General features: G+C 41.8%; 1 protein-coding gene across 1 annotated transcript in view; it reads right to left on the bottom strand.

Annotated features, from left to right (window-relative positions):
* Positions 1 to 26,000, bottom strand: part of ATR (ATR serine/threonine kinase) — a 61,091-nt gene that overhangs the window by 28,524 nt on the left and 6,567 nt on the right. Inside the window, exons 5-24 of the mRNA XM_056849664.1 lie at positions 24,763 to 24,956; positions 24,035 to 24,223; positions 23,299 to 23,528; positions 20,949 to 21,101; positions 20,469 to 20,667; positions 19,335 to 19,594; positions 18,087 to 18,277; positions 17,886 to 17,986; positions 17,454 to 17,625; positions 15,787 to 15,957; positions 14,647 to 14,841; positions 13,919 to 14,104; positions 12,901 to 12,993; positions 11,178 to 11,308; positions 10,824 to 10,967; positions 9,713 to 9,806; positions 7,897 to 8,022; positions 3,995 to 4,201; positions 1,692 to 1,805; positions 389 to 504 (exon numbers count right to left, since the gene is read on the bottom strand). Coding sequence (XP_056705642.1) covers positions 389 to 504; positions 1,692 to 1,805; positions 3,995 to 4,201; positions 7,897 to 8,022; positions 9,713 to 9,806; positions 10,824 to 10,967; positions 11,178 to 11,308; positions 12,901 to 12,993; positions 13,919 to 14,104; positions 14,647 to 14,841; positions 15,787 to 15,957; positions 17,454 to 17,625; positions 17,886 to 17,986; positions 18,087 to 18,277; positions 19,335 to 19,594; positions 20,469 to 20,667; positions 20,949 to 21,101; positions 23,299 to 23,528; positions 24,035 to 24,223; positions 24,763 to 24,956 — 3,266 coding nt within the window. The remainder of the gene's footprint in view (positions 1 to 388; positions 505 to 1,691; positions 1,806 to 3,994; positions 4,202 to 7,896; positions 8,023 to 9,712; positions 9,807 to 10,823; positions 10,968 to 11,177; positions 11,309 to 12,900; positions 12,994 to 13,918; positions 14,105 to 14,646; positions 14,842 to 15,786; positions 15,958 to 17,453; positions 17,626 to 17,885; positions 17,987 to 18,086; positions 18,278 to 19,334; positions 19,595 to 20,468; positions 20,668 to 20,948; positions 21,102 to 23,298; positions 23,529 to 24,034; positions 24,224 to 24,762; positions 24,957 to 26,000) is intronic.

Below are 26,000 nucleotides of genomic sequence, written 5' to 3'. Positions count from 1 at the left end.
CTTTGAGCTCTACGATCAGTAAGCTAGAAGCTATGCATCAAGTCCCAAATCACAGTAGTGCTGCAGACTCACACTACCGTGATACAAAAGGAATTCTCTAATTATTTATTCTCTCATTATTCCTCACAGACCTCCAATTTATACAAAACACAGCTTAAAGCTATATATATAAAAAGTAACTTCATATCAGAGTCCTAATGGTTATTCTGAAAACCGGCATATGTTTATCCCCGGTCTACTGATTCGTTTTACCTCTCAAATGAGATGGTAAGGGAGGTATAGGTAAGCGCTGACCTTTATAGCCATTTAAATTTTCACGGACTTCTTTCATTTTCAGTTGCCTAGCCACAAATACAAATTAAGAGTGTGAACATACAGTATTACCTACCGTGTATGTAAATGTGGTTCTAGTATTTCCTGAACATGATCAGGAAACATTTTCCAAAGTTTGGAACCTGGGCAGTCAGTGGCTGTCTCTCTACAATCATAAATAGATAGCAACTCCTTTGAAAAAAGAAGAAGGATTGACATTAACAGGCTTGTTATTTATCCATCATAAAATATTCCTGGGAAACAAGACATTTTAAATAAAAACCCTCTATTGTTAGAGGGTAGCTGGTACTAACACTTGCTTTACAGTATTTTTTTATCTTCTAGCTAGATATTTTTCAAACATTAAAGAAAAATTTACCTTATTTTTTAATAAATGTTAATAAATTTATTAAATAAATTTAATAAATAAAGCCAACTAATGGCAACCCCTTATGAGGTTTTCAAGGCAAGAGACTAACAGAGGTGGTTTGCCATTGCTTTCCTCTGCATAGCAACCCTGGTATTCCTTGGTGTCCCATCCAAATATTGACCAGGGCTGACCCCGCTTAGCTTCCAAGATCTGACGAGATCGGGCTATACCATGCTGCCTTCCCTCTCTATTTCAATATATAGTAGGACAATCATGTTACCATTCAAGTCCAGACATAGAACAGAGACTTTTCTTTTGTAAGTTGGTACAGTGCTGTGGTTAAAATAGCGAGTGACCTGTGATACAGGAAATCCCACCTCTGCTGTGAATTCACTAGGTAGCCTTACACCACACATTTTCTCTAACCTCAGCCCCCATCTGCAACATGAGTATAACAAAAGCCGATTTTACATGATGTTTCAAGGATTACGGTTTCAGATTATGTAGGTGAAGTGCTCTAAACCAGAAGTCCAACATAAATGGTATTGTTGTGCTTTTTAAGTTGTTTTGAATCCAGAACATTGCTGTTTTATTGTATTTACTGTTGTTTTAAGGCAGTAGTTTTCACATATTTTGAAATGGAATCCACATCTAAAAACTGACTGCACTTCTTGGGACAGACATGCAAAAGGCTGTGGCTCAGTGGTAGAGCATCTGCTTGGCATGCAGAAGGTCCCAGGTTCAATCCCCGGCATCTCCAGTTAAAGGGACTAGGCATGTAGGTGATGTGAAAGACCTCTGTCTGAGCCCCTGGAGAGCCACTGTCAGTCTGAGTAGACAATACTGACTTTGATGGACCAAGGGTCTGATTCAATATAAGGCAGCTTCGTGTGTTTATGTGTTCCCCTCTTCCACATAAAATGGAAGAGGAAAGTCACATCAGTTTAAAAATAAAGGCATTTATACTTCACTTTCTTCATGCATTACAAACACAACACATTTTCCTTACCTGAATAGCATATGATGCAGAATCTTGAGCCCGAACATTGTCAGCATAAGCCAAGAAGGCTCTTGTCAACTCCATTAACAATCCATAGGCAAAATATGGATCTTCAACGCCCGTCTTGGAAAAAGGAAGGTAGATTTCTTAGATGATGAATTTTGTTAATATCCTCACAGTTTTGTTACTACTAAAGTCAAATACCAAACTAGAATTAAAGAAATTGATAGAAATGGTATTCTCAAAAGGCACCAAGACTTTTAATGAAAGTCATGGTGCTTTTGGTCAAAGTCAGGAAACATGGCAGCCAAGACGATTCTTCTTCTGACACTGAGAACCCTGGAGGCAGCCAGGAAAGGGCTTTACAAAGTTTTTAGGTTATAAATTTATTAATATTGTTTATTCTGCTTCCGTATAACTTGTGGGCTGTAATAAAGATGGACTGACTGCCTTACAAAGAACACAGTAGATACCCCCTTTCCTATGGAGGCCTAGGACAGGGGTCGGCAAACTCATTAGTCAAAAGAGCCAAATATCAACAGTACAACAATTGAGATTTCTTTTGAGAGCCAAATTTCTTAAATTTAAACTATATAGGTAGGTACACTGTTTATTAATTTAATAAACTTTAATTAAAGTTTTAAGTCTTAATTAAACTATAGGTACACTGAATAAAACTTGATATCATACTTAATAGTGATCTTATTTATTGAAAAAAATTAAATTGCAAGTCCCCTGCCATTTTCCCCTGCCCGTCCGTAGTCCTCGTCTGGAGGCCTGGTCTACCGCCATAAAAGCCTACTGGTAGACCTGGCTGAGTCCCATTGGGAGGCCAGGTCTACCCATTGGCTTTCTTGGCAGTAGACCTAGCGGCCTCTGGAGGCCCATAGAGGCCAATGGGTAGACCTGGCCTCTGAAGGGGGACTTTTTCCCCTCCTCGGAGTCCAGGTCTACCGCCAAGAAAGCCAGTGGGTAGACATGGCCTCTGAGGAGGGAAAAAAATAAGTAAGGTATCCATAAAATTAAATCATGACAATGACTGACAAACACTTAATGTGAACAATGTGAGCAAACTTTTCGCTAGATTCACAAACGCAGTAAACACATGAGAACATAAGAAAGGCCGTGCTGGATCAGACCAAGGCCCTTCAAGTCCAGCAGTCTGTTCCCACAGTGGCCAACCAGGTGCCTCCAGGAAGCCCACAAATAAGACCACTGCAGCATCATTGTCCTGCCTGCGTTCCATAGCACCTGTTATGATAGGCCTGCTCCTCTGATCCTGGAGAGAATAGGAATGCATCATGACTAGTATCCATTTTGATTAGTAGCCATGGATAGCCCTCTCCTCCATGAACAGGTCCACTCCCCTCTTAAAGCCCTCCACGTTGGCAGCCATCACCACCTCCTGGGGCAGGGAGTCCCACCATTTAACCACGCGTTGTGTGAAGAAATACTTCCTTTTATCAGTTTTGAATCTCCCACCCTCCAGCTTCAGCAGACGACCCCGAGTTGTACCATTACGTGTGTCCTGGGTCGGGGGCCCCACCCCGCGCCCCGGGGCTTTCCCGCCACCCTCCACTTACCAGACAAGCCCCTGCTGGCTCCAAAGTGTGCCTCTTCCCTACAGGGACCCGTAGGCCCAGAAGACGACGGGGGAACAGAGTCGGTGCCGCAGAAGGCGGGGCACCGCAGCCCAGCGCCGCTGCCGGGGACGCGCTGCCAAAGGAAGCCCACCCCCCCAACAGCTGATAGGCGGGTGGGGCGGGCCAGGAACCGCCGAGCTGCCCACCCAGCAATCGCGCGGCTAGAGGGGAGGCTTTAGCCTCCCAACCATTGAGGGCAAGGGAAAGGGGGACCCGGCCATTCTCCACGGTGGGGGGGGGAGAGACAGCGCGCCCGCTCGCCTGCTCTCTCGCGCTCTTTCTCTCAGGTGCGCCGGCTCCGCAGCCCGGCTGCCGGCGCGAGCGGGCACGAGAGCAGGGGCTCCGAACCAAGATCGGAGAGCCGCACTTAACGGGCCAAAGAGCTGCATGCGGCTCGCGAGCCGTGGTTTGCCGACCCCTAGCCTAAGAAGAAGGTAAACCCCCTCTCATCTGAGAAAGTCCCCCACGCATATAAAAAGTCAATCAATATTATCCAATTATTACCACAATGTATTACATAGGCAACTGAAACATATTTATGCGAGTACCACTGAAGGAAACAGGAGATGGATTTCTTAATAAATAAGTAGACTTTAATTTCTGATTACCTTGATAAAAGCATATGGCATGGTATGACATCAGAGAAATGTCAATGTTATTGCTCCTTACCACAAACCTCGGGCCTTTCCCTTGGTCATCCCTTGTAGAAAAGTCCAGCCGGCCTGGATCTACAGCTCCCAGTTCACCTAAGCATTCCCCACAAAGCAGCCGTGCTTGAGAGTTTACATCCTGGCAGCCTATTAGGAGGACAGTCACCAGCTGAGATATAACTGGCTCAACAGTTTCACTGGCTGTTGCATATTTTATCAGTGACTCCTAAGGGGAAAAAAGGGCGGGAGAGTAGAAATAAATTATAGATGTCCTTTTTCTGTTACAACACTTTACCATTTTTGTGTCTTTCGTGTGATGCAACATTCCAATGGAAGTGAAACAAAGCAGAAGGAATTCCCTCATTTAGGACTAAACCACACATTGCAGAAAATGAGTATGGCTGTCCAAAATAGATGTCATGCATCTAGCTTCTGCTTTTCCATTCATTACTTCTAGCAGAACTTAAATTGTGACATTACAGTGTTCTACATTTCCCTGTTCCTAACCAATAATGAAAGCCAGCAGCACGGAGCAGGTAAGACACAGAATATAACAGTGACAGGGCATTAGTTAAGTTCGACCAGATATGCAGAAAGGCCTCAGTAGAACGGCAGAGGGAGGAGAGAGAAGAGACATTCTTTGCATATATAAGGTCTCAGGTTCAAGCCAGGGAACCTGGTTTCCCATGCTGTTAGCAAACGGGTTGCCAATCTCCCGGACTGGTCATGGCAACCCAAAACAGATGTGTGCCGCCGCTGTTCCAGACACGCGCCTAGCCCCAAACGCTACAGGGAAGGCTCCCGCGCCTGCCAGTGAAACTGACACGAAGGCTCCCATTCATCCTGTGATGCCGGCCAGGTCAACCCTCCAGCGAACCAGAGGACTCCATTTTCCTGTGTGCCTCCGTTCCAGTAGACGCCATCTCGAAAGAAGCTGTCTTGCACGTACTCTGCACCAACACCCCCCCATCCCCAGCCTCATCAGCATGATTGATGGCTCATCGGAAGACATAGGATAGTTTACTCAAATTGCCATTGCCTCACCCCAGCAGCCGACCATTAGGGTCTTTGTCACCTTTTGTCACACGGGAACCATGAAGGAGTAATCCAATCACCCCGCCCCCAGAAAACAGTATATCTGGGGTCCCTACAGTCCATAATGTTATCTTAGGTCTTCCCCTTTCATACTGACTGTCACTCTGTCAGAGTGGGTAACCATGCTCGAACACGCAGGGGACCCCCCCTGCCCCCTTTTTATTCCTCTTAGCCCACGAAACTCAGGACAACTCCGCTCCAAGACAGGAATAGTATTTCCCATCATCGTGGGCCTGCCACATTGGCAACTGTCTCTCTACTCCTCCCTTTAATTCTTAGACTCTGTATGTTGGTGTGTGTATGATAATTTGAGTGCTTGTGCACACATTTTTAAAAGTAAAACTCTTGAAACTAAATCCATTGCCTCGGCTTTATTCTTTGAATCACGGTTTTGACTCCCATATACATAGGTTTAGATCCTGCAGGTTATGCCCAGTGCTGGTTATTGATTTGCTAATTCCCCAAATAATTATCATAACCGGGCATTTTGGCTAATAATGGATCCTCTTGTTGTGGCTCCCACCAAGCAGAACAGCCTACCAGAGGAAGTCAAGAAGGCTCCAAATTCTATTATTCCACAGAATACATAAAATGTTCGGAAGGACGCTTTTACAAAGGCTGTAATAAACTGGCAATGTTTGGGACAGCACTTTCATAAAGAGAACAGTGTTGTAGTTTATTGCACTTACACTATCTTATTGCATTTTTAAGTGGTGTTATTACTTTTTTTGCATAATTTATGTGTCATGTCTAATACTGTCTCTGCTGCATCGTTTTAAAATTTTGTAATCTGCCTTGAGTCTCAGTGAGAACGGCAGGCTATAAATAAAGCAAATAAAAGGATCTCAAATAGCAGAGCAGGGGAAGGCCTCTGCCTGAGGATCTGGGAAGAGCTGCCAGTTCCACCCGTGTTCTGGGTTACAAGGCCCAATGGTCAGACTCAGTATAACGCAGATCCATATATTAGAGGAGCTCACTCTCAACCACACCAATCACTGCTCAGAAATCCAATAGTAAGCCAAGTCGCAACGCTGACTAGCATTACACCGTGTTTGTGGGAACGCTCCCTATTGTCCACTTATCACTCTGTAAGCACACTTATGCACATTACGGTGGAATTAAGAAACTGATACTTTAAAAAGACAGAGAGAAAGAACACACTACATAAAAATCTTTCTTCCCTTGTCAAGTTGACACTGAAACGACAAGCTCCCTTACTGTGTGACAGGTAACTGAATATCATGTAATTTATCTAGTATGGCTCACCTTTCTCAGCAATGTTGACAAGAAAAAGGGAGAAAGTCAGGGAACTGTAAGAATAAAATGAATGAGTACTTTAAAACCTCTGATAGTATTTCTGTTTTAGCTTCCTTGCTGGGAGAGTGAGAAAGGGAGAATGCTATTCTGATAAAGATCAAAGGGTTCCCTGCTGTACAAAAACAATGTGGCTATTTTACATTCAGAAACAAAAACATTACATACCCTACACTAAACCAAAAAGGTAGCTTTGCTATAGTTGAGGTTCAGGAGTTGCAAAGTCTTCAAACAAGTGGAAAAGGCAAACTTAAATGTGGATATCTCCATATCTAATATCACAACAAGCACCAAAAATAAAGTAAAACTGAGCAGCTCCCTTTTCTACTCTTCTCTTTTATTTCTTACTGATACTATCTTCACAGCACACCTAGGGATGAGAGCAAGAGCTGCCCTAACCCGAGTATTATCTGTTGTGGCCTCTGCCTTGTGGAATCAAGGGCCTACTTGAAGTGGCCAGGAAGAGTCCCACTTTCCTATCATTCTAGAGATTAGGTAAAACAGTGTTCAGGGGGGCATTTTTATAAAGGGAACAGGTTGGTAGTGGTGAAGAGCAGAGGTCTGGAGTGGTGGACTCTAATCTGCAGAACCGGGGGGGTCCTCCACATGAAGCTAGCTGGGTGACCTTGGGCTAGTCAGAGCTCTCTTAGAGCTCTCTCAGCCCCACCTACCTCACAGGGTGTCTGCTGTGGGGAGGGGAAGGTGATTGTAAGCTGGTTTGATTCTTCCTTAAGTGGTAGAGAAAGTCGGCATATAAAAACCAACTCTGCTTCTAAATTGGATCTGGCTAGGAGGGTGCTTTCATGAAGGGAATAGGGAATTACACTGTTTATTTTATGTACCATCTTGTTAGTACTGCACCTTTTTAAAATTTTAGTAACCCATTTGCTGCATATCTTATACTGTTTTCTTTATTCTATTGCCTTTCTCACTTTGTAATTTTAGTGAGTCTTAGTAATCTTACAGTGCATTCCTAAGGAGAGATACTCCAGTCTAAGCCCATTGAAATGAATGGGTTTAGACTGGAGTAACTCTCCTTAGGAATGCACTGTAAGTAGTCTTAGTGAGAAAGGTGGACTATAAGTACAGTAAATAAATACATTCTCTCCCTCTCTGTACATTCAACTGTCATTCTTCATATGCCTCTACTCCTTCTTGTAGTTCCAACTTTTTTAGAATTCTCCCATCATTCTCTTCATTCTAAGACTGCAGAGCTAGGGGCATTACGCTATTGCAGAATTTAACTATCTCATCTAATTTGTTGCCAGCTATACAGAAGGCTTAGGTTGGCTACTGCAGCCCAGTGATCTCCACAAAATGCTGTTCCTGGGAGACAGAGGACCCTGTGGAATGACACGAGGGGGGTCTGCAGCTAGAACAGGGAAACAGGTGGAAACTGCAAAATTTATTGTGGATTCACCCCATTATTGCAGAACCTATAATAGCAGGTGACTGCATTTATATTCATTTTCAGCTGTTACTCATCAGATTCGGAGCCTTATTTTTACATACTTGGTTTTTATATAACGTTTCCTTCAGACTGGTAAGAGCATGGATCCGAACATCTACATTCTCATGCTGAATGGCTCTCATGGACAGCTGCAGTGCTGCCTGCAAGTCTGCACTTTTCGAAGTTTCCTAAGGGGGAAAAATACAGCACATGTTTCAGTGATTATTCAATACACTAAGCTCAGCAAGTTTTTTTTTAAATAAACTCTTTCAGACTCACAACTTCTTGAACTACCAGTGCAGCAGATTTTTAAATAATATAAATACATTTGTTTTATTCTCACAAAATAAAGTAGCATAAACTTCCATGAGTCAGAACTCAGTTCATCTGATGCATGTAAGACTTCATGAAGTCATCTCTGACTTGCAGGCAGTGCAATCCTAAGAAGAGTTTCTCCAGTCTAAGCCTGTTCATTTCAATGGGCTTAGAGTGAAGTAACTGCATAGGAATGCACTGAAAAACTCATGTTGTAATAAATTTTGCTTGTCTCCAAAGTGCCATTGAACTCCTGCCTTATTTTGCTGCTACAGACTAACATGGCTACCCATTGGGGATTATCTTTATCCTCAAAACAATGATCTCCTCTTTCTAACACTATCCCAGGTATCCTGGTAAAATATTTTGAAATGAAATGTGCATTTGATTTCTTACAACATAACCTGTTCTAGCAGTCCTGTCTGTAGGGGTACCAAATCAACCAATCTGCATTTCCTCACCTTCTGCCTTCAGCTGCCAAGTAAATTGACACAGAATATGCTAGCAAACTGACAAATGTAGGCTAATACATCATTTTAATTAAATAGAAAAATATTCCAGAATTAAAGTTTCTCCTTTTATCTTCTCTATGAAATCAAGCCTAAATGCTGAACAAAAGTTGAGTCCAGTAGCACCTTAAAGAGCTACAGAATATTCTAGGGTATAAGCTTTCATGAGCCAAAGCTCTCTTTGTAAGGTACACTTTGAATTATGAAAGCTTTTACCCTGGAAAATTCTGTTGGTCTTTGTGCTATTGGACTTAAAGTTTGTTCTACTAACCCATATGTGGACTGCCTAAAAGACAAATCAGTGGGTTCCAGGTCAAATCAACCCTGAACTCTCCCAAGAAGCTAAAGTGACTAAACTGAGGCTATTATACTTTGGTCACATTATGAGAATACAAGAGTCACTGGAAAAGACAATACTGCTAAGAAACGTTGAAGGCATCAGGAAAAGAGGAAGACCCAATATGAGATAGACTGACTGACTCTACAAAGGAAGCTTCAGTTTGCAAGACCTGAGCAAGGCTGTTAATGATAAGATGTCTGGAGGTCATTAATTCATAAGGTTGCCATAAGTCATGAGCAAATTGATTGCACTTAACACACATACAACACATGCTAACTTGGCTACCCACCTGAAAGTATAAATGCTGTCATTGAGCACATATGGCATGATACACATTACTTATAATATTCTTATAATATATGGAAAAAGGGTGACTGAGGAATGTTTAGAAAGATATTGCCCACTGTGTTTATGTTCACATGCACATTTCTTTAAGCATCACAGATACAGGATAAGCTTGGGTTAGATCCCATGTAAAATCTCAGTTGGCAGAAGGGACCTCTGTCAGTGAGTCTTCATTGTCCCCCTCCTGTTGCAGTCCAAAATGCCCTCTGAAATGTACAGGAGGACCCCAGGAACAACCAGAGGGGAAAATCTTTGAAAACTGTACCCCCTCCCCAACTGCAGTCAGCAGAAATTTCCACTGGAGACAGCCCTGCTATTTCCATCTTCAAACAGTTTATTTTACTAGATAAAATACAGCTAAATCTATACCTTTCTGTATTCCTGAAGCACTATTTGAATTTCTCTGAGTATAGGATGTTCAGGTAGAAAATATATTTCATGTAGAAAGTCCTGCACTGCGTCTCTGACCAAAAGCAAAATAAAGAGTATCACAAAAACAGATCAAAATGTACAAAATAAAACAAACATCCAGAGAAATATAAAACTTTAACAGAACCAAAAATAAAAGTCACAATGAAACCATACAGTAGAAATACTACATATCAGTGTAAGTGTTGATTGTTGCTGAAATGAAACAAATGTAATGGACCAAATGTAACCCGTTCAGACAACTAGGGACAAAGCCCTGGCTTTTCGTCTATACAACTTTGTAATAACCACAACCTTCCACACAACACACCCCCAGGTCCAAATTCAGTGGGAATTCAGCGTTGCCTCAACCACTCACAAGTTTTTAAAAAAGCAATGTGTCAGTGACAGGATTCCTTATTCAATCCACAATCTATGGAACTTTACAAAGAAGTACAAGGCCTTGCTTAATAATAAAGAAGGAAAATACACTAAATTAAAGTAGTCATAGCATAGCCTTCTACTTCTTCACCTCAGAAATTAAACTCAAGGCAGAGCCAGGTGCGTTTTGGCAGATTCTGTCTCAGGATGGACCTACACAGTACTCTGCTGCCCCAAATGCAGAGTTTTGGTTCAGTTCTTTGTTTTTAAAAAAGGTTTTCAGTATAAAAAGTGATATTAAGACCACCTTATCTAGGCAAGTGAGTATTCAGCCTTATGGATGCAAAGATGTGACTAAAATTATGTGAACAATACCAGAAGTATCAGAAGCCAGAATGGTTCAAGGCCCTTGACTTTCATTGCCTCTGCACATAACAGAACCAGAATTATGCAACGTTGTAACATTTGCAAAACCAGTTGTGCAAATCTACAAATATAATGCAGGGTTCTTCAATCTGCCAAAGAAATCCAGGTCACCGAATCCAGCTTTTTTTTTTAGGCCAATGTTTGTATTACCTTGTTGTATCGTCTAAAAACAAAATCCACATCAAATGTGACTGCAGCTCGTTCTACATCTCTGGGTGCCTGAAAGCCATCTGGAAAACCCCATTAAAACTTTTAAACGCAATACCTGTTCTCTACTATAAGAAAACGGAAGACTGCTGCAGTTTCTTTAGGCTGAACGTTTATGAGAGGCAAGAGAGCTACTATCACATGGCTGAGAAGGGAGCCAAGATGAGCCTGGTCCAAGGAGCGAACAAAGCAGTCCCAAGCCCTAAAATAAAAAGAACAAATAGGAGGGAAGAAGTCAGGTGACATACAGAGAACTTCTTTCCCAGGACACACACCTCTTAATCACGGGATATCAGTAACACACTTGTTTACAGGTATTTCAACCGTGGACTCTGAATGGATTTACGAGAATGCACGATACAGTACACTGACTGCAGTTGTAAATCACTCTTTCGGCACATGGAGTCCTTACTTGCAGCACAACTCTGGGAAGTCATCCTTGTATCTCAGCCCCGTCCGGAGGGTAGTCATCATCTTTACTCTCACTGCACTTATATGCTTGGGACCCATAAGCTTCATTAAAGCCATCAAACTGTTTAAAGCCTGTAACAGAGGAAAAAAACCTTTTAAATCAATTAAGTTGTACATACTGGAAAAGCTGTGGTTAGCAGCAAATGATTTTTCAATTGTAGGAATTATAAAAGAACCCTATAAGATCTCCTTGGTTTCTACATGGACCTTCACAGATTCCTTATGGTTTTTAATAAAAGCAACCACATTCTAAGTTTTCTCATGTTTGCTCTCTGCAAACTAGAGGTAGTGTTCACACCCAATACACTTAAGCAGGAGAATCCCGGGGGAAACTTCATGGTGTAGGGGCCAACAAGAGCACGGCCAAATATTCCCAGATCCTTTTTGAAATACAAATAGTAGCTGCACAGGACCCCAGTTCAGATGACACTTGAGACAAAGGGAGAACGTAACCCTTTTATCCCTGCACAGTTTCACCAACGAAACACAATCAGCTCAAAATGGAAAATACAGCAGGCAAAGAGAGGCTGCTTTTTTGTCTTTCATCTTTCAGGACTGAAAATAGCTGTCCTTCCCATTCTGAGAGGGGGACTCAAAAGGAAAACCATGTTGAGATGGAAGAGTTATACCCACCCACACCTTGCCACTACTTTTATCTGAACTGAGGTCATGCATGGCTATTTATCTTTAAAAATAACTCTGAGGACTTTCAGTGTTGGATTTCCCAGTGTTTTGTCAAGTTAGATCAAGCTTCAGAAGTATGAAAGTAGCTTCTGATCAAGAGATTTACAATGCTGCAGAAAAATGAAGCTGTGAAGGAAATATATAAAAGCCAACTCTTAAAGTCTTGGCCAACAGAACATCTACCGTATATACCCATGTATAAGCCGACACGCGTATAAGCCGAGGTGCCTAATTTCTCCCCAAAAATGGGGAAAAATTAGGCACCCGCGTATAAGCCGAGGGTTGGCTTATAACCCCTCCCCCCCCGCAGGCTTACCTGACAGGGCTCCCGGCGAAGGCGGTGGTGGTGGGCCCCCCGCAGGAGGCTTCCAGGGCGGGGGGAGCCAGGCGCGCCCGGCAGCAGGCTTCCCCTGGCCCTTCCAGGGCAGGAGGAGCCAGGGGCGCCCGGCAGCAGGCTTCCCCCGGCCCTTCCAGGGCAGGAGGAGCCAGGCGCGCCCGGCGACAGCGGCCGCAGCAGGCTTCCTCCGGCCCTTCCAGGGCGGGGGGAGCCAGGTGCGCCCGGCGGCGGCCGCGCGGCCTTGCAGCGGCCGCAGGAGGCCCTCACAGGGCGCTCCTGGCCAGGGGAAGCCGCATGGGCCCGGCAGCGGTGGCGGTAAGTTGCCCCCTCCCTCCTCCCCTCCCCTACCATATTGACCCGCATATAAGCCGAGGCCGGCTTTTTCAGTCCTTTTTTTGGGCTGAAAAACTCGGCTTATACGCGAGTATATACGGTATATCAACTGGAAGATATTATTTATCAGCAAGAAGAAAATGCCATCTATATAACCACCAAGGCTCAAGGAACTACACCACAGACTCTGACACTATTTTAATCTTTTAGCCTCCAACCCTGATTTGCTGCAGACAAAAAGAAAATCGCCTGGAATAGTGAGAGTCCCAGCTTCTGTCTTTTCTATCTTATTAACAGCAGGTTTACTCACCATCTTTTTATCTTCGATACCAATACTGGAACTTAACAGCTGCATGTTGAAGAAAGCCAAGATGCCCAGCAGTTTTGGTTGTAGATAACCAGCCTAAATAATTAAAATACTTCAGAATATTAATATCGTATCTTTATACGATATGTTGTTATTCAAGTTCACCTCTTAAATACAGACATTCACTTGGCCTTCTACTACAAAGTAGCAGTTTGAGGTAAAAAAAGTCCTCTCATCTCATGCTGACTGCAACAAACTGGATAACATGGCTGCTTTTATCCAGATAGTCACTCTGAGAAAGTAACTCCCTGAGGGTAACTGATCAGCTATCCTATGTTCACCAAGGAGATAATGTCTTCAAACACAACCTGTTGGTCAACTTCAGTTCAGCATTTAACAAGGGTGATTTATTTGAAATCATGAAATATGTATAAATATCTGTATCAAATTACTTCACACATGGACATAAAAACTGGAAAAGTGCACAGGGAATCACAGCAAAACTAAGTAGGGTTGCAGCTGGGAGCACTGGTGGGGTGAAAACATTAGTGGGACTGGAGACTGGGGGGAAATATGGAAGCCATGATGTCATTACCCCAAAGTAATGTTACGGCACCACGCAACACGCTAGTAATTCCCCCAATCCCTATGATAAAAACCACAGAGATAAGGGAATTCCTAGAACATCATGCAGTGCCATGATATCGCTTCGAGGAAGTAGACATTCCATCACAGCACCATGCTGTCTCATTCCCCCCTCCTTCCACTGCTTCACTGAGCAAGGCCAGGGGCTGGAGCAATAGTGGCTTGGGTGCTGCAACAGGCAACCTCATAAGTCTAAAAGTAAGTGAAATATGACCAGCAGCTCATCTACTCTGATTTGTTCCTGAGATTTTCTCTCCAAAAAGCCTTCTACAAATGCCCCTAAACTTTATCTCCATTGTATTTCATAATATAAACACAATCCATCTTCTTCCTCTGTATAAAACACAAAGGAAACAGTAACAGCAGTACTACTAACCATTAATTCAGGGGATGTTATATCCTTGGGTCCCTGATATGGGTCATCATTAGATGCAAATGAAGCCAGTATTGATAAGCCATTGAAGACCTGTTGATAATGTTCTCCTATACGTAGCAATAATTCATTATGCAATCCCTGATAGTCCTGCCTCAATAGACTTCCCAGTTCTATATCTGTTTCGTTCTGTAAAATATTAATAAGAAAAAACTTAATTCGACAACAGCCAAAAATACAGCAACAAAACAGAAAGTATAGCAGAAAAAATGAGATCTGAGTCTAGTATTATTAGGAATGGAACAGTGACATATAACAGCTTTCCAGGAAACCTGACCTCAACAACCATCTTTAAAAGACCTTAGTGCAAAGGTCACATTCATATCTAAGAGTTTTGCAATAAATATAAGACCTGCAAGGAAGACTGAACTAGCTACAGTCCTACCTGTCTAGCATAAAACCTCTAAATTGTTTTTAGAGAGCCAATCAAAGAAGAACAGGGGATTCTGGTTATGCAGCTAGGAATAGCAGAAGGTATTATTTGATGGTGAGTTATCCATACGTGAATCAATAATATAAATGAGGATCCCAAACCCACAGCATTTTAAGCACACTGAGGTCAATGAATAGGTTACTCATTGCTTGCAGTAAGTTCTGAAGATGTCTTAAACATAATCCCACCACACCATGTTCAGGTGATCCAAGCAATCATACAAAAAACCCAATGTTACCTTGAGATAATGTAGTGCTCGCTCCAGCTCATCTTTAGTACAGAAGCAGACTAAATGAGAGAAGATGTACTTGAAGTTGTTGATGAGGATCTCTCTGCGGTTTACATTTAGCTGTTTTGATATTGTTCGGATGATCACAGAGGCTGCAGGACTGGCCTTGGCAGCAAGGTCAGGCAACAGAACTTGGAGAATCCGCTGACAAGATGAAAAGATAGCCACTGCTTTGAAAACTAATTTCTTTCCTTCATACCAATTAAAATATATTTGTAAACCTACTCACAATGGCAAGCAGGGCCATAGCTCAGTGGAAGAGCATCTGGTTTTCATGTAGCAGGTCCCAGGTGCAACCCCAGGCATCTCCAGTTATAACAACCAGGTAGTACCTGTTGTGCAACACCTCTCTCTGAGCCCCTGGAGAGCCACAGCCACTCAAAGCCAATAATATTGAGAACATAAGAAAGGCAATGCTGGATCAGACCAAGGTCCATCAAGTCCAGAGGTCTGTTCACACAGTGGCCAACCAGGTGCCTCTACGAAGACCACAAACAAAATAACTGCAGCAGCATTGTCCTGCTTGTGTCCAAAGCACCTAATATAATAGGCATGCTCATCTGATCCTGGAGAGAATAGGTATGCATCATGACTAGTATCCATTTTTACTCGTAGCCATGAATAGCCCTTTCCTCCATGAACATGTCCACTATCCTCTTAAAGCCTTCCAAGTTGGCAGCCATCACCACATCCACAATTTAACTATGTGTTGTGTGATGAACCAATGTTCTGACTGAGTACAAGGCATATTCATGTGTTCATGTGACAAACTGCAAATTTACCAGCATGAAAAGACAATGGAGAAATATACAACTGACATTTGGAAATATAAATTCCTACCAACAGAAAATAAGTGTTTCATTTGTCTATACAGTCTCCAAAGGAAATCCTGACCAAGCTATTTCCCCCCACTGTACCTCTGCTCTTAGAGGCCTCCTTCCCTTTCCCTCCCAGACACAAACAAATGCAAAAACCTTAAGTCTGCATGCACTAATTAACAAATATAAGCAACCCTAAACTGTAGGCAAAAACACAGCCTACATTTGCAAAAGCTTATCTTAAAGCCGGAATATAGTATTATCTACTTACACTGAGAAAACGATTGAGATCTGGGAAATCAAAAACATTGGCAATTTCAGATAATGTATCCAGGGCTACCTCCCTCTGATGAGCACTCTCTTGTTTCTGCATTTCATTGCTTTGAATGGGAGTGTTGGAAAGCATTGCCATCTGGCTGGAGTGCAGAGATTCCACTAAAAACTAAGCATTGAGAAATACATCTATTATTAATATCTGTCATGGAGAAATTAGAATCTTTAATAAGATAATATCCCAAAAATCTACCAACTAAAGAAAAAAACAGCTTTCTAAAGCTGCTTATAACTCTAGTAACAAATGCTCCCCCCCCAAAAAAAAGCCCTGTTCCGTCTGACCCAAGAAGAGAAGATCCACCATCCCTGCCAACAGTGATGATGTTATTAGTATACAAACAGGCACAAGCCCATGCGACTTACAGAGGACATCCCATCCTCCTCTCCCTTTGCTTGCTTGTCCTGAGGGCAGTTGCCTCCATATGTCAGGCTCCAGCTCTTCCCCACACAGTCAGATTTACAGAGAGGAGGAATCTCCCCCCCCTCTGTTTGCTCACTCACCATTTCCCCATCCTGGCCAGCCACCCCCTGCAACTCTGTTCACCTGTCTGTCCTCCTCCCCACCACTCTGAGAAGCAGTGCTGGGGCAGGGTGGCAACAGAGGCTCTTTCCTTCCCCCTTTTGTTCACAGCCATTTTCTGAAACCTGTGCACCCACTTCTAATGACTTCTCCATTTTTATCTCATTTACAGGGTGACCAGACTGCTGAGCAAGCCTGTCAAGGGGAACCACAACTGCCTGCTGTCACTGCATATCACTAACCAGATTGCAAAAAAAAGATGCAAAAGGGAGTGAACAGAGTGGCCATCCAGCTCTAGCACAGCATTCTGTGCAAGTCAATCCTGAGAACTCCCCATTGAATCTTTGTAGCCAAGAAACTTTACATATTTGTGAAATGAATGCAGGTAGGATGTTGGATTACCAGAAGGTAACAAATAATACACCCTCACCTGTTGCCCTTATGTTTTTCATAGAATCAGAGTTGGAAGGGACCACCAGGGCCATCTGCCTGAGGTCATTGAATCAGCATTGCTGAAAGATGGCCATCTAGCCTCTGCTTAAAAACCTCCAGGAAAGGAGCACTTACCACCTCCCGAGGAAGCTTGTTCCACTGAGGAGCCGCTCTAACTGTTAGAAAATTCTTCCTAATGTCTAAACGGGAACTCTTTTTATTTAATTTCAACCCGTTGGTTCTGGTCCGACCTTCTGGGGCAACAGAAAACAACTTGGCAGCCTCCTCTATATGACAGCCCTTCAAGTACTTGAAGATGGTTACCATATCCCCTCTCAGTCTTCTCCACCCTTCCTCAAAGTAGCTCAGGGAATCACATGAAGATGTCCCTTCCCCATTTTACCCTCATAGCAATCTGTGCAAGACCGACTACTAGACCAAAATCACCCAATGAGCTTCATAACTGAGCAGCAATTTTAACCCAGATCTCCAGTTTTAGCTTGACACTGTCACCCCTACACCACTCTGGCTCTCAGACTGAGAAGGCACAATAAAGTTGGGGGGGGGTGGCAGTAACTACTTCAGACCTTTGTCGTACCACCCAACAATAAGACTGGTATTAATCATTCTCTTAAATTATTTGAAATCCCTACCTGACAGATGGATTTCTTGTACTGGCTGAAAAATGCTTGCGGCTTTATCGATCTGGCAGCAGCCAAAGCCCTGATTTCTGTATATGCTGCTCCAGCCACAGATGGTGACTTGGACAACAAGCAATGCAACAAGTGTAGGAGTGCAAAGGGCACCAAATCCCCTTTTGCTGCCCTGACAAAGATAAACAGAGAAAACAGATTGTGTATCATTGGTATGCAGCACAACCAAAAACAATCACAATTAATTGGGGGGCGGGGGAGAACCAGAATTGAAATTTGGGCAGATGCTTCTGCACGAGGCTAAATGCAGAAGTAACTATATTATAGCAACACTGGAAAAAAATATTACTCTACAGCTCACATTTTTACATGTAAGATCTTGCTAAACTAAAATACTTGACAGTGTTAAAAACAGCACCACTAGAAGGCTACCTTCCAATATCGCCCGTTGTGAGAATCAGCGTATCCTTCAGTTCACTGTTTCTTGACATCTTGGCATTTGTATAGGCCTCTTTCATTTTGGAAACGAAGAGCTGGAACACCAGATTTTCAAGTTATTATGTCCATTGTGGTGATTACATTCTGAAACAGCCCTGCATTTTTTTCAGCCTAGGAAACACCTAGCAATTTTACCTCTTTTATGAAGCCTTCCTCAGTCTCTGAAGAACCCAATAAGTGCTTGATATGGCTACTAAAAGCCACTCTTACATCTTTGTCTGGATCTTCCATTAGGTTTAAAAAAGCTCCAATTACAGCTTTAACATTCAGTTCATCTTCTTGAAAGTTCAGGTGTTTACAAAGGAGAGAGAGGTTCTCTACTAAAACTAAGCAAGAAAAGAATGGGTAAATGGCAATGCATTCAAGACAGTGTTATATCTCTCTACAATCATAAAAAATAATCAATTAAGCTTCAAAAATATAATTCTGGAACAACCTAAATTAGATCAGTTTTCACAAACTGATAAAATAAACCTTGAGACTTTATCTTATTTACTTAAACTATTCATATGCCTGCCTGACCAAGAAAGGGCCAAATTCACTCAATTGACATTTGTCTACAATTCTAAGTGCTGTTTGAAGCAGCCACAAAATTGTGATTTAGAGTTTCAAACCTGGATGACACATACATAACATTAAGAGGCAAAACTGGCTATAGGAATTGTCAGCTGGTGGTCCCTGGCCCAGCTCCTGCTCTGCTACACATTTATGTGCCACACTAGGAGAACAAGACAAGTGCCCATAATTCTCTGGGAGGGCAGCCTGCAAAGTAAAAAAAGGAATCTTATAGACTCCTCACGACGTGTCATGGGGAAGAGATGCCTCAGAACACTTTGTACTTCTCAGCATTCTTTCCTTCGCAAAAGAAAGGATTATTCCAGAGGCAACTTCTCATTGCAGCACCTACTCAGTTAAAAGCAACACGTGGCTCTTACAGAGCTGCACAATTGAACGCATGAAGCTGCCTTATACTGAATCAGACCCTTGGTCCATCAAAGTCAGTATTGTCTACTCAGGCCAGCAGTTGCTCTCCAGGGTCTCAGGCAGAGGTCTTTCACATCACCTACTTGCCTAGACCGTTTAACTGGAGATGCCAGGGATTGAACCTGGGACCTTCTGCATGTCAAGCAGATGCTCTACCGCTGAGCCTCAACCCCCCACCCAACCCGGTGATGATGCAGAGACCTCTGGGACAACCTCACATTTCCCAAAGGAAGAGGCCGGGTAAGAAGCAGCACAATTCTCTCCTGGCTGTTTTTTTCACCTTGCATGCATCCTTCCACATCAGATTCTAGATCCAAAATATCACAGCAGAAGCAAAAAACAACAACGTAGCTAAAGAAAAAAAATACAATTGTTGAAGAATCCAAAAATCAAACTTACCAAGCTTTACTGGACTGGGTACCTTGTGTTCCAGAAGTCTTAGAAATGGCTTGAAAACGGAAGCTTTCACAGCACAAGTTTCCTCATGAGAACAAGTAGCAACAAGGCTGCTGCAGAGGATGTCACAACTTTTGGGCTGGATGTTGGGTTCGTTTAGAGGAGGTCTTAAATTGAAGCTACCAGAAAGACCGCAAGCTAATGTTCCGATGACACTGCCATAAGCTTTCTGGACTAACAGAGATTCATCCTTTATTTGCTCTCTGAAACAGAAATAAGCGCTGCTTTTCCACGACATTTTCGAATGCAATGTACAATTTTCACCACAACGAAGTGTCACGTGCATAAACCACCTTCTATCTACGTATCCATTAATATCATGTACATGTCTGGTATTCTCCAAACACTTGGCTGGATTCTACCTTTTAAAAATACATAGATCCTCAAATATTTCTTCACCTTTTGAGACTAATAAAGAGATTGAAGCATCTTCCTTCCAAGGAAAGGATAAAGATTTGGGACATTTTTGTTTACAAAAATATTAACATGATTGATGTCTATAAAAAAACATCCATTATGTGGAAAAAGTGGACTCCAAGACTCAGAAGCACCAAGTTAGATGGATGGGCAGTAGACTGAGGACAGACCAAAAAATGAAAAATATAAACATCATCTCTCAAACAGTTACAGAAAAGGTGAGCGTCCATTGGGTGTTGTTCAGGACAAGGACCATGAGGATGAGCACGAAACAATGAGAAAGGTCTTAATGGTCCCGCAAACCAGACTACAGTGGCTGAGTTACAAACAAAACTTACTCATTATCCTATAGCAAAATCTTTCGACATCTTATAATACTCTGAACTAGCTGTACAGAGGGGAAGAAATATAAGACCAAGCCCCAAGAGTTGGTTTAAAAGAAGAAACCAGAGGTGGCCCCTGTGACCCATTAGACATTCTTTCTCTGATCTTCACAGAAGAGCAAAATTGCATACTAAATTGCAAAACTGTGCACTTCAGGACAGAACATTCAAGTGGCCCTACTGCACTAATATTTTAAAAGGCTATACTAGTTTTATTAGCCTTAAGTCCTTCCCCTCCCCCTCCCAAGAACATTTCAGTGTATCAAATTTTACCTACAAAAGATAAGCAGGCAACGTAGCACAGGATTTTACACCTGACTGGTTCATCAGGACAGGAAATCCTTTAATACAGTTAGCTCTGATAATTTCATGGGGACTCCGTAATGCATGTTGATACACACAATTTCTCCACTTCAGACACAATTTTCTTGGAATCAAAGAAAGCAGAAAGACACAGTATGACTGAGTTTCAGGTACTAAGAGAAGAAAAACAAACACACTGTAAGTCAATTTGTCAATGACTTCCATCTTAGAACTCTTAAGACAATCAAGAGCACAATATTATGTAATTTCACTAAGAACTATTCTGTCATTTTAGAAATCATCTAAAGGACAATCTAAAAATAAACTCCTAAGCCAAGTACTTCATGCCCATATATTTTTCATGTTACCAATTAACCGGTCTTTGAAATCTCTATCTAAACTGAGAAATATGTATGTTGATAAGCAAAGAGTAATTATGTAAAGTTTTACTTACAAAAGCACCTTCCAGCATGTTGGCTCAAAGCCAGAAGGTTCATATTAACTGTAGGCAGGTGGATTGAAGGGTCATCAGAATGGTTGGAAACCCATGGCAAACACAGCATTCCAAACAAGTTCCCAATAATTTCATCATTAAGGTGGACATTTACTTTGAGTGGAAGAAAAAAAAACACACCACCAAATTAACTTAGATATTTTGTGAAACAAGAGAACCATACCTTTGGCAGAACATGCTGTGGTATGAAAAAGCAGTACTAACAGTACAGTTGCAGGCAGAGTCACACCCTTCTAAGTTCACTGAAATCAATGAGCTAAGAAGGATGTAACTTTGCTTAGGACTGCATTGCTAGCTACATTAAATTAGGGAAGGGTCACTGCTCAATGGCCCTTCAAAGACATGGCCCTTCAAAGACACTAGAAGTGACTAGTGGAGTTCCTCAGAGATCTGTGCTGGGCCCTGTGTTGTTCAACATCTTTATAAATGATCTGGATGAAGGAATAGAGGGGATGCTTATTAAATTTACAGATGATACTAAATTGGGAGGGGTAGCAAATATGGTAGAAGACAGAGCCAAGATGAAGGATAATCTTGACAGGCTGGAGAAATGGGCTAGAACTAATAAAATGCACTTCAGCAAAGACAACTGTAAAGTTCTGCATTTAGGTAGGAAAAATCAAATGCATAATTATAGGATGGGGGAGACTTGTTTGAGCAGTAGTGCGTGTGAAAAGGATCTTGGGGTCTTAGTAGATCAAACACTGAACATGAGTCAGCAGTGTGATGCTGTAACTAAAAAGGCAAATGTAGTCTTGGGCTGCATCAACAGAAGTATAGTGTCCAGATCACGCGAAGTGATGGTATCGCTTTACTCTGCTTTGGTTAGACCTCAACTAGAGTACTGTGTTCAGTTTTGGGCACCACAATTTAAGAAAGATGTAGACAAGCTGGAACGGGTCCAGAGAAGGGCAACAAAGATGGTGAGGGGTCTGGAGACCAAGTCCTATGAGGAAAGGTTGAAGGAGCTGGGTATGTTCAGCCTGAAGAGGAGAAGACTGAGAGGGGATATGATAACCATGTTCAAGTACTTGAAGGGCTGTCATATAGAGGAGGGTGCAGAGTTGTTTTCTGTTGCTCAAGAAGGTTGGACCAGAACCAACGGGTTGAAATTAAATCAAAAGAGTTTCTGTCTAGACATTAGGAAGAATTTTCTAACAGTTAGAGTGGTTCCTCCGTGGAACAGGCTTCCTCGGGAGGTGGTAAGCTCTCCTTCCCTGGAGGTTTTTAAGAAGAGGTTAGATGGCCATCTGTCAGCAATGCTGATTCTGTGACCTTAGGCAGATGATGAGAGGGAGGGCATCTTGGCCATCTTCTGGTCACTAGGGGTGTGGAGGGGGGAGGTAGTTGTGAATTTCCTGCATTGTGCAGGGGGTTGGACTTGATGGCCCTGGTTGTCCCTTCCAACTCTATGATTCTATGACATACTTTACACATAGGAAACCCCATATTCAATCCTTGACATCTCCAGTTGAAAGAATCAGTTAACAAGGTGACTGTGCAATCAGAGGTTGCATTAATCCAAGCTTTTTTGGATAAAATGGATTATTATTCAGTCCATGGTAGGACTGTCCCTGGAACTGAAATGACCTTAGTTCACACTAATGACCACATCTGTTTAAGAAAGAAGAAGCAACACAATCTTGTTGATTCTTTGATACTGGAGGCACGCTCCTCAGGTAGCTCTGAACCTTGCTGGCCAATCAGTACCAGAAGGTGGTGCTATACAAATACTGCTCTTGGCATCTGTGCCACAGAGTTCTATTTCATCCTTCATGTCATTTAACATTTCCACGGAACAGATAAGTGAGTTATCTGGAGATACTGAATGAGGTGTAATTGGAATTATATGCATAACTTTTTCTCCTTTTCAGCAGTGTTGGGCAAGACAGCAGCTGAACACATTCAGAGGTGGTAATGAGCAGAACAGTAACTATTAAACTGACACTTGATACAGGTAAGATTAAGGTCCTGTTGGTTGACAATAGTGAAATGAGGAGTCAGTCTGCATTGGATGGGGTTACACTATCCCTGGAATATCAGGTTCACCGCTGGTGGGTATTTTTAAACCCAACACTCTGGGTGGCCATTCAGGTTTCCGCTGCGGTGTGCACTGCCTTAGTTTGCAGGCTGCAACCTTTTTTTGTAAAAACAAAATCTAGCAGCAGTTATTTATTATGAAAACTCAGGGTGAATGTACCCTTCATTAAGTAGTGCAAGCCAATTAAGTGCCAGCTAGCCAACTGCAGAGGTCAAACGTTAACCGCTGTTATTTTAAATGACATCTCACCTTGCATATAAAGTAAGGCATCGATGACCTTCACCACTCTTTGAATCACTTGCTCTAGATCAGTTATCTGTGAAGTGGGCTCCAACAGCTTCCAACAGACTTTAAGTACTCTCAGGATGAACTCAGAAGAAAGCCACATTAACTGTATAGGCTCTCCTGATTTCGAAGGCAAACCAGCATTATATTTATGATTGTGTGAATTATACAGATGGCTGACTTGGTGACCTGTACTGTTAAGGAAAAGAATGGGAAATCACCTGATCGCTTGTGGCTTGACAGTACATTTTATCGTTTCAGTACAATTGCAGCTGACAAAACTCAACAATGGAGAACACTGACTTCTCAGATAACTAAATGATTTTAAACCACACTAATCACACACCTAGATCTTTCCTATCCCTTCTACAACTATATATTCCAGCACACCCACACATATACATATTTTAACACACTACAACTATATTTACACCTATATATCTGACTACAGACAATTATAAGGATCCCCCACTAAAAAAATCCTCATTTTTTGAAGCAAAAAGCTGTCTCAGCAATAAAGAATGAGTGTTTGTACAGAGCATTTTGCTGAAAAATCAACTGCAACCACTTCCTATGTTACTGTACAAAAATACAAAATAAAAGACAGTACACAAACATTTGCAAAAGCAACTTCACGGGTCTCATCCACATTTGCAACATATATTTTAAATACAGGACAGGTTCATTTTGGTGTTTCTACCTGTTGGAATTTTGTGTAGCATGTACCGCACACAGAGCAGCCAGTCGCACTATTAAAGCAATTCCCTCTATGGTTTGTAGAAGTTTTTCTGTCAGAATGTCTTGTTCCAGGCGAGACAACAGAGATTCAGCTTTCTCGCTAGTAGCACTCCACAGCATGCTCTTCGTGTTCATATTCACAGGGGTAGGCCTATGTATCGAAATTTTATTTTAGAATGCTTTTATTTTAAAAAGATTATGTTGGATCTGGAAACCCAACAGAAGAACAGCTAAACTGAACTTCAGCTTCTATTTTTTGACACAGGATAGTCAAGAATTTATTTCTGCAGCATAGTTTATTTATGAAAGAGCAAGGTGAACATTTAAGTTTTCAATGGACAGGGCAGCCCCACAGCTATTGATCAGATTAAAATGCTGAATGAGCGCCATGAGTATTATGCATCACTGTGACAGAGGCATCATATAATTTTCTTTGGTATTTGGAAAATGCTGGCTGCAGCACTACCCATGTATTTAGGATTGACATTTTACTCACATGAAATGGCAGTATTTCAGTTTAAGTGATAGGGGGAAATGCAGAATATTTTAAAAGTCAAAATTAAAAAGCAGCTCTTCAAGCAGATGCTAAGAAGAGGCTTTAGGTAACACAGTAGTTCTATTTTTTACTTATTATTTGATAACCTCTAACTACATTTCTATAGAAATATCTAGTAAATTAGAACACAGTACTCTGCTGATGTAGGAAACTTTTTAGGATGCTTTAAGGCCAGGCTTAGTCGTATCCTTTTCCCTGGAATTTCATCACTACTACTGCTGTTCCATCCATCAGCATCAGAAGTCTCTGGATGATCACTACAGTGAAGCTCCTGGATGATCTCGGCTGCTTCAGTCTTCAAGGCAGCGTAAAGTGGACTCAGTAGATACTAAGGCAGAAATACACACACATCCCTCAATACTGTTGCACAAATTTATATTTCTTATATATTCACAGAAGGTCTCAGCTTTATAGACAAACAAACAAAGAGCAGGTGTCTGGCGAGGTGGCATATACATTTTCTAAATAAAAAATTAAGGAGAATATCATAAAAACAACAGATGAACCCTCGTTTGTATAGATTCCCTCAAAATCACATATATTATTACATACTTCAAGACAATTTTTAAACTCTGATGCTTAATTGTAAATTAGAAGTCAAGCCATTTCATACACAATTAAATTAATATTTTGAACTGGGAATCAGTATCTAAACACCCAGGGCCAGACATTCCCCCTGAGGAATAATCATTTGCCAATCATCTGCCAGCATTTTGTGCTACACAACCTTCATCACCTACATGCTAACTATCCCTTTTGGAATGATAAAGATATGGATTATTCATTCTTTTGTCAATTACTATCTTCTTCATATTCAGACAAGCAAATTGAAACCTACACATTTTACAGCAAGAATACATACTACTGTGGTTATTGGTCCCCAGTTCCAGTGATATAATATAAAATATAATATAATATAAGGAAATGGAAGCCACAAAAATATTATTAGTCTATTTGCAAGCAAAGAAGTATAAATGTAGGGATCAAAATCTGAGCCTGACATTGGCCATGCTTATATTATTATAAGTTAATAAAAGCACAATGGGTTGTATTCTATTGCTGTGCCAATGGCATGATGTATATGCTCGTGTGCAAATGGGAAAGCTGAAACTGTTGGGCATGTTTTACTGCACTGACCTTTTTATGGCGATCTTAGATATGCTTTCATTACTCCTATCCTCAAAAAAAAAAAAAAAAAAACACCTAGTAGATCAGAGGAATCAAATATTTCCTTTCTTCTGAGTCCTGGATTATGGCTAGTTATGAGATTTTGTGCAGCTGGTAGAGTCTCATAGTTCTATATTAATTTAATAACATATTTGCTGTCATCTATATAACTTTTTAATGTAAACGTTTCTGGTACTATATGTAT

Source organism: Euleptes europaea, chromosome 5 (assembly GCF_029931775.1).
Source record: "Euleptes europaea isolate rEulEur1 chromosome 5, rEulEur1.hap1, whole genome shotgun sequence".
Lineage (NCBI taxonomy): Eukaryota > Metazoa > Chordata > Lepidosauria > Squamata > Sphaerodactylidae > Euleptes > Euleptes europaea.
This window is presented reverse-complemented; position numbering and strand designations above follow the sequence as displayed.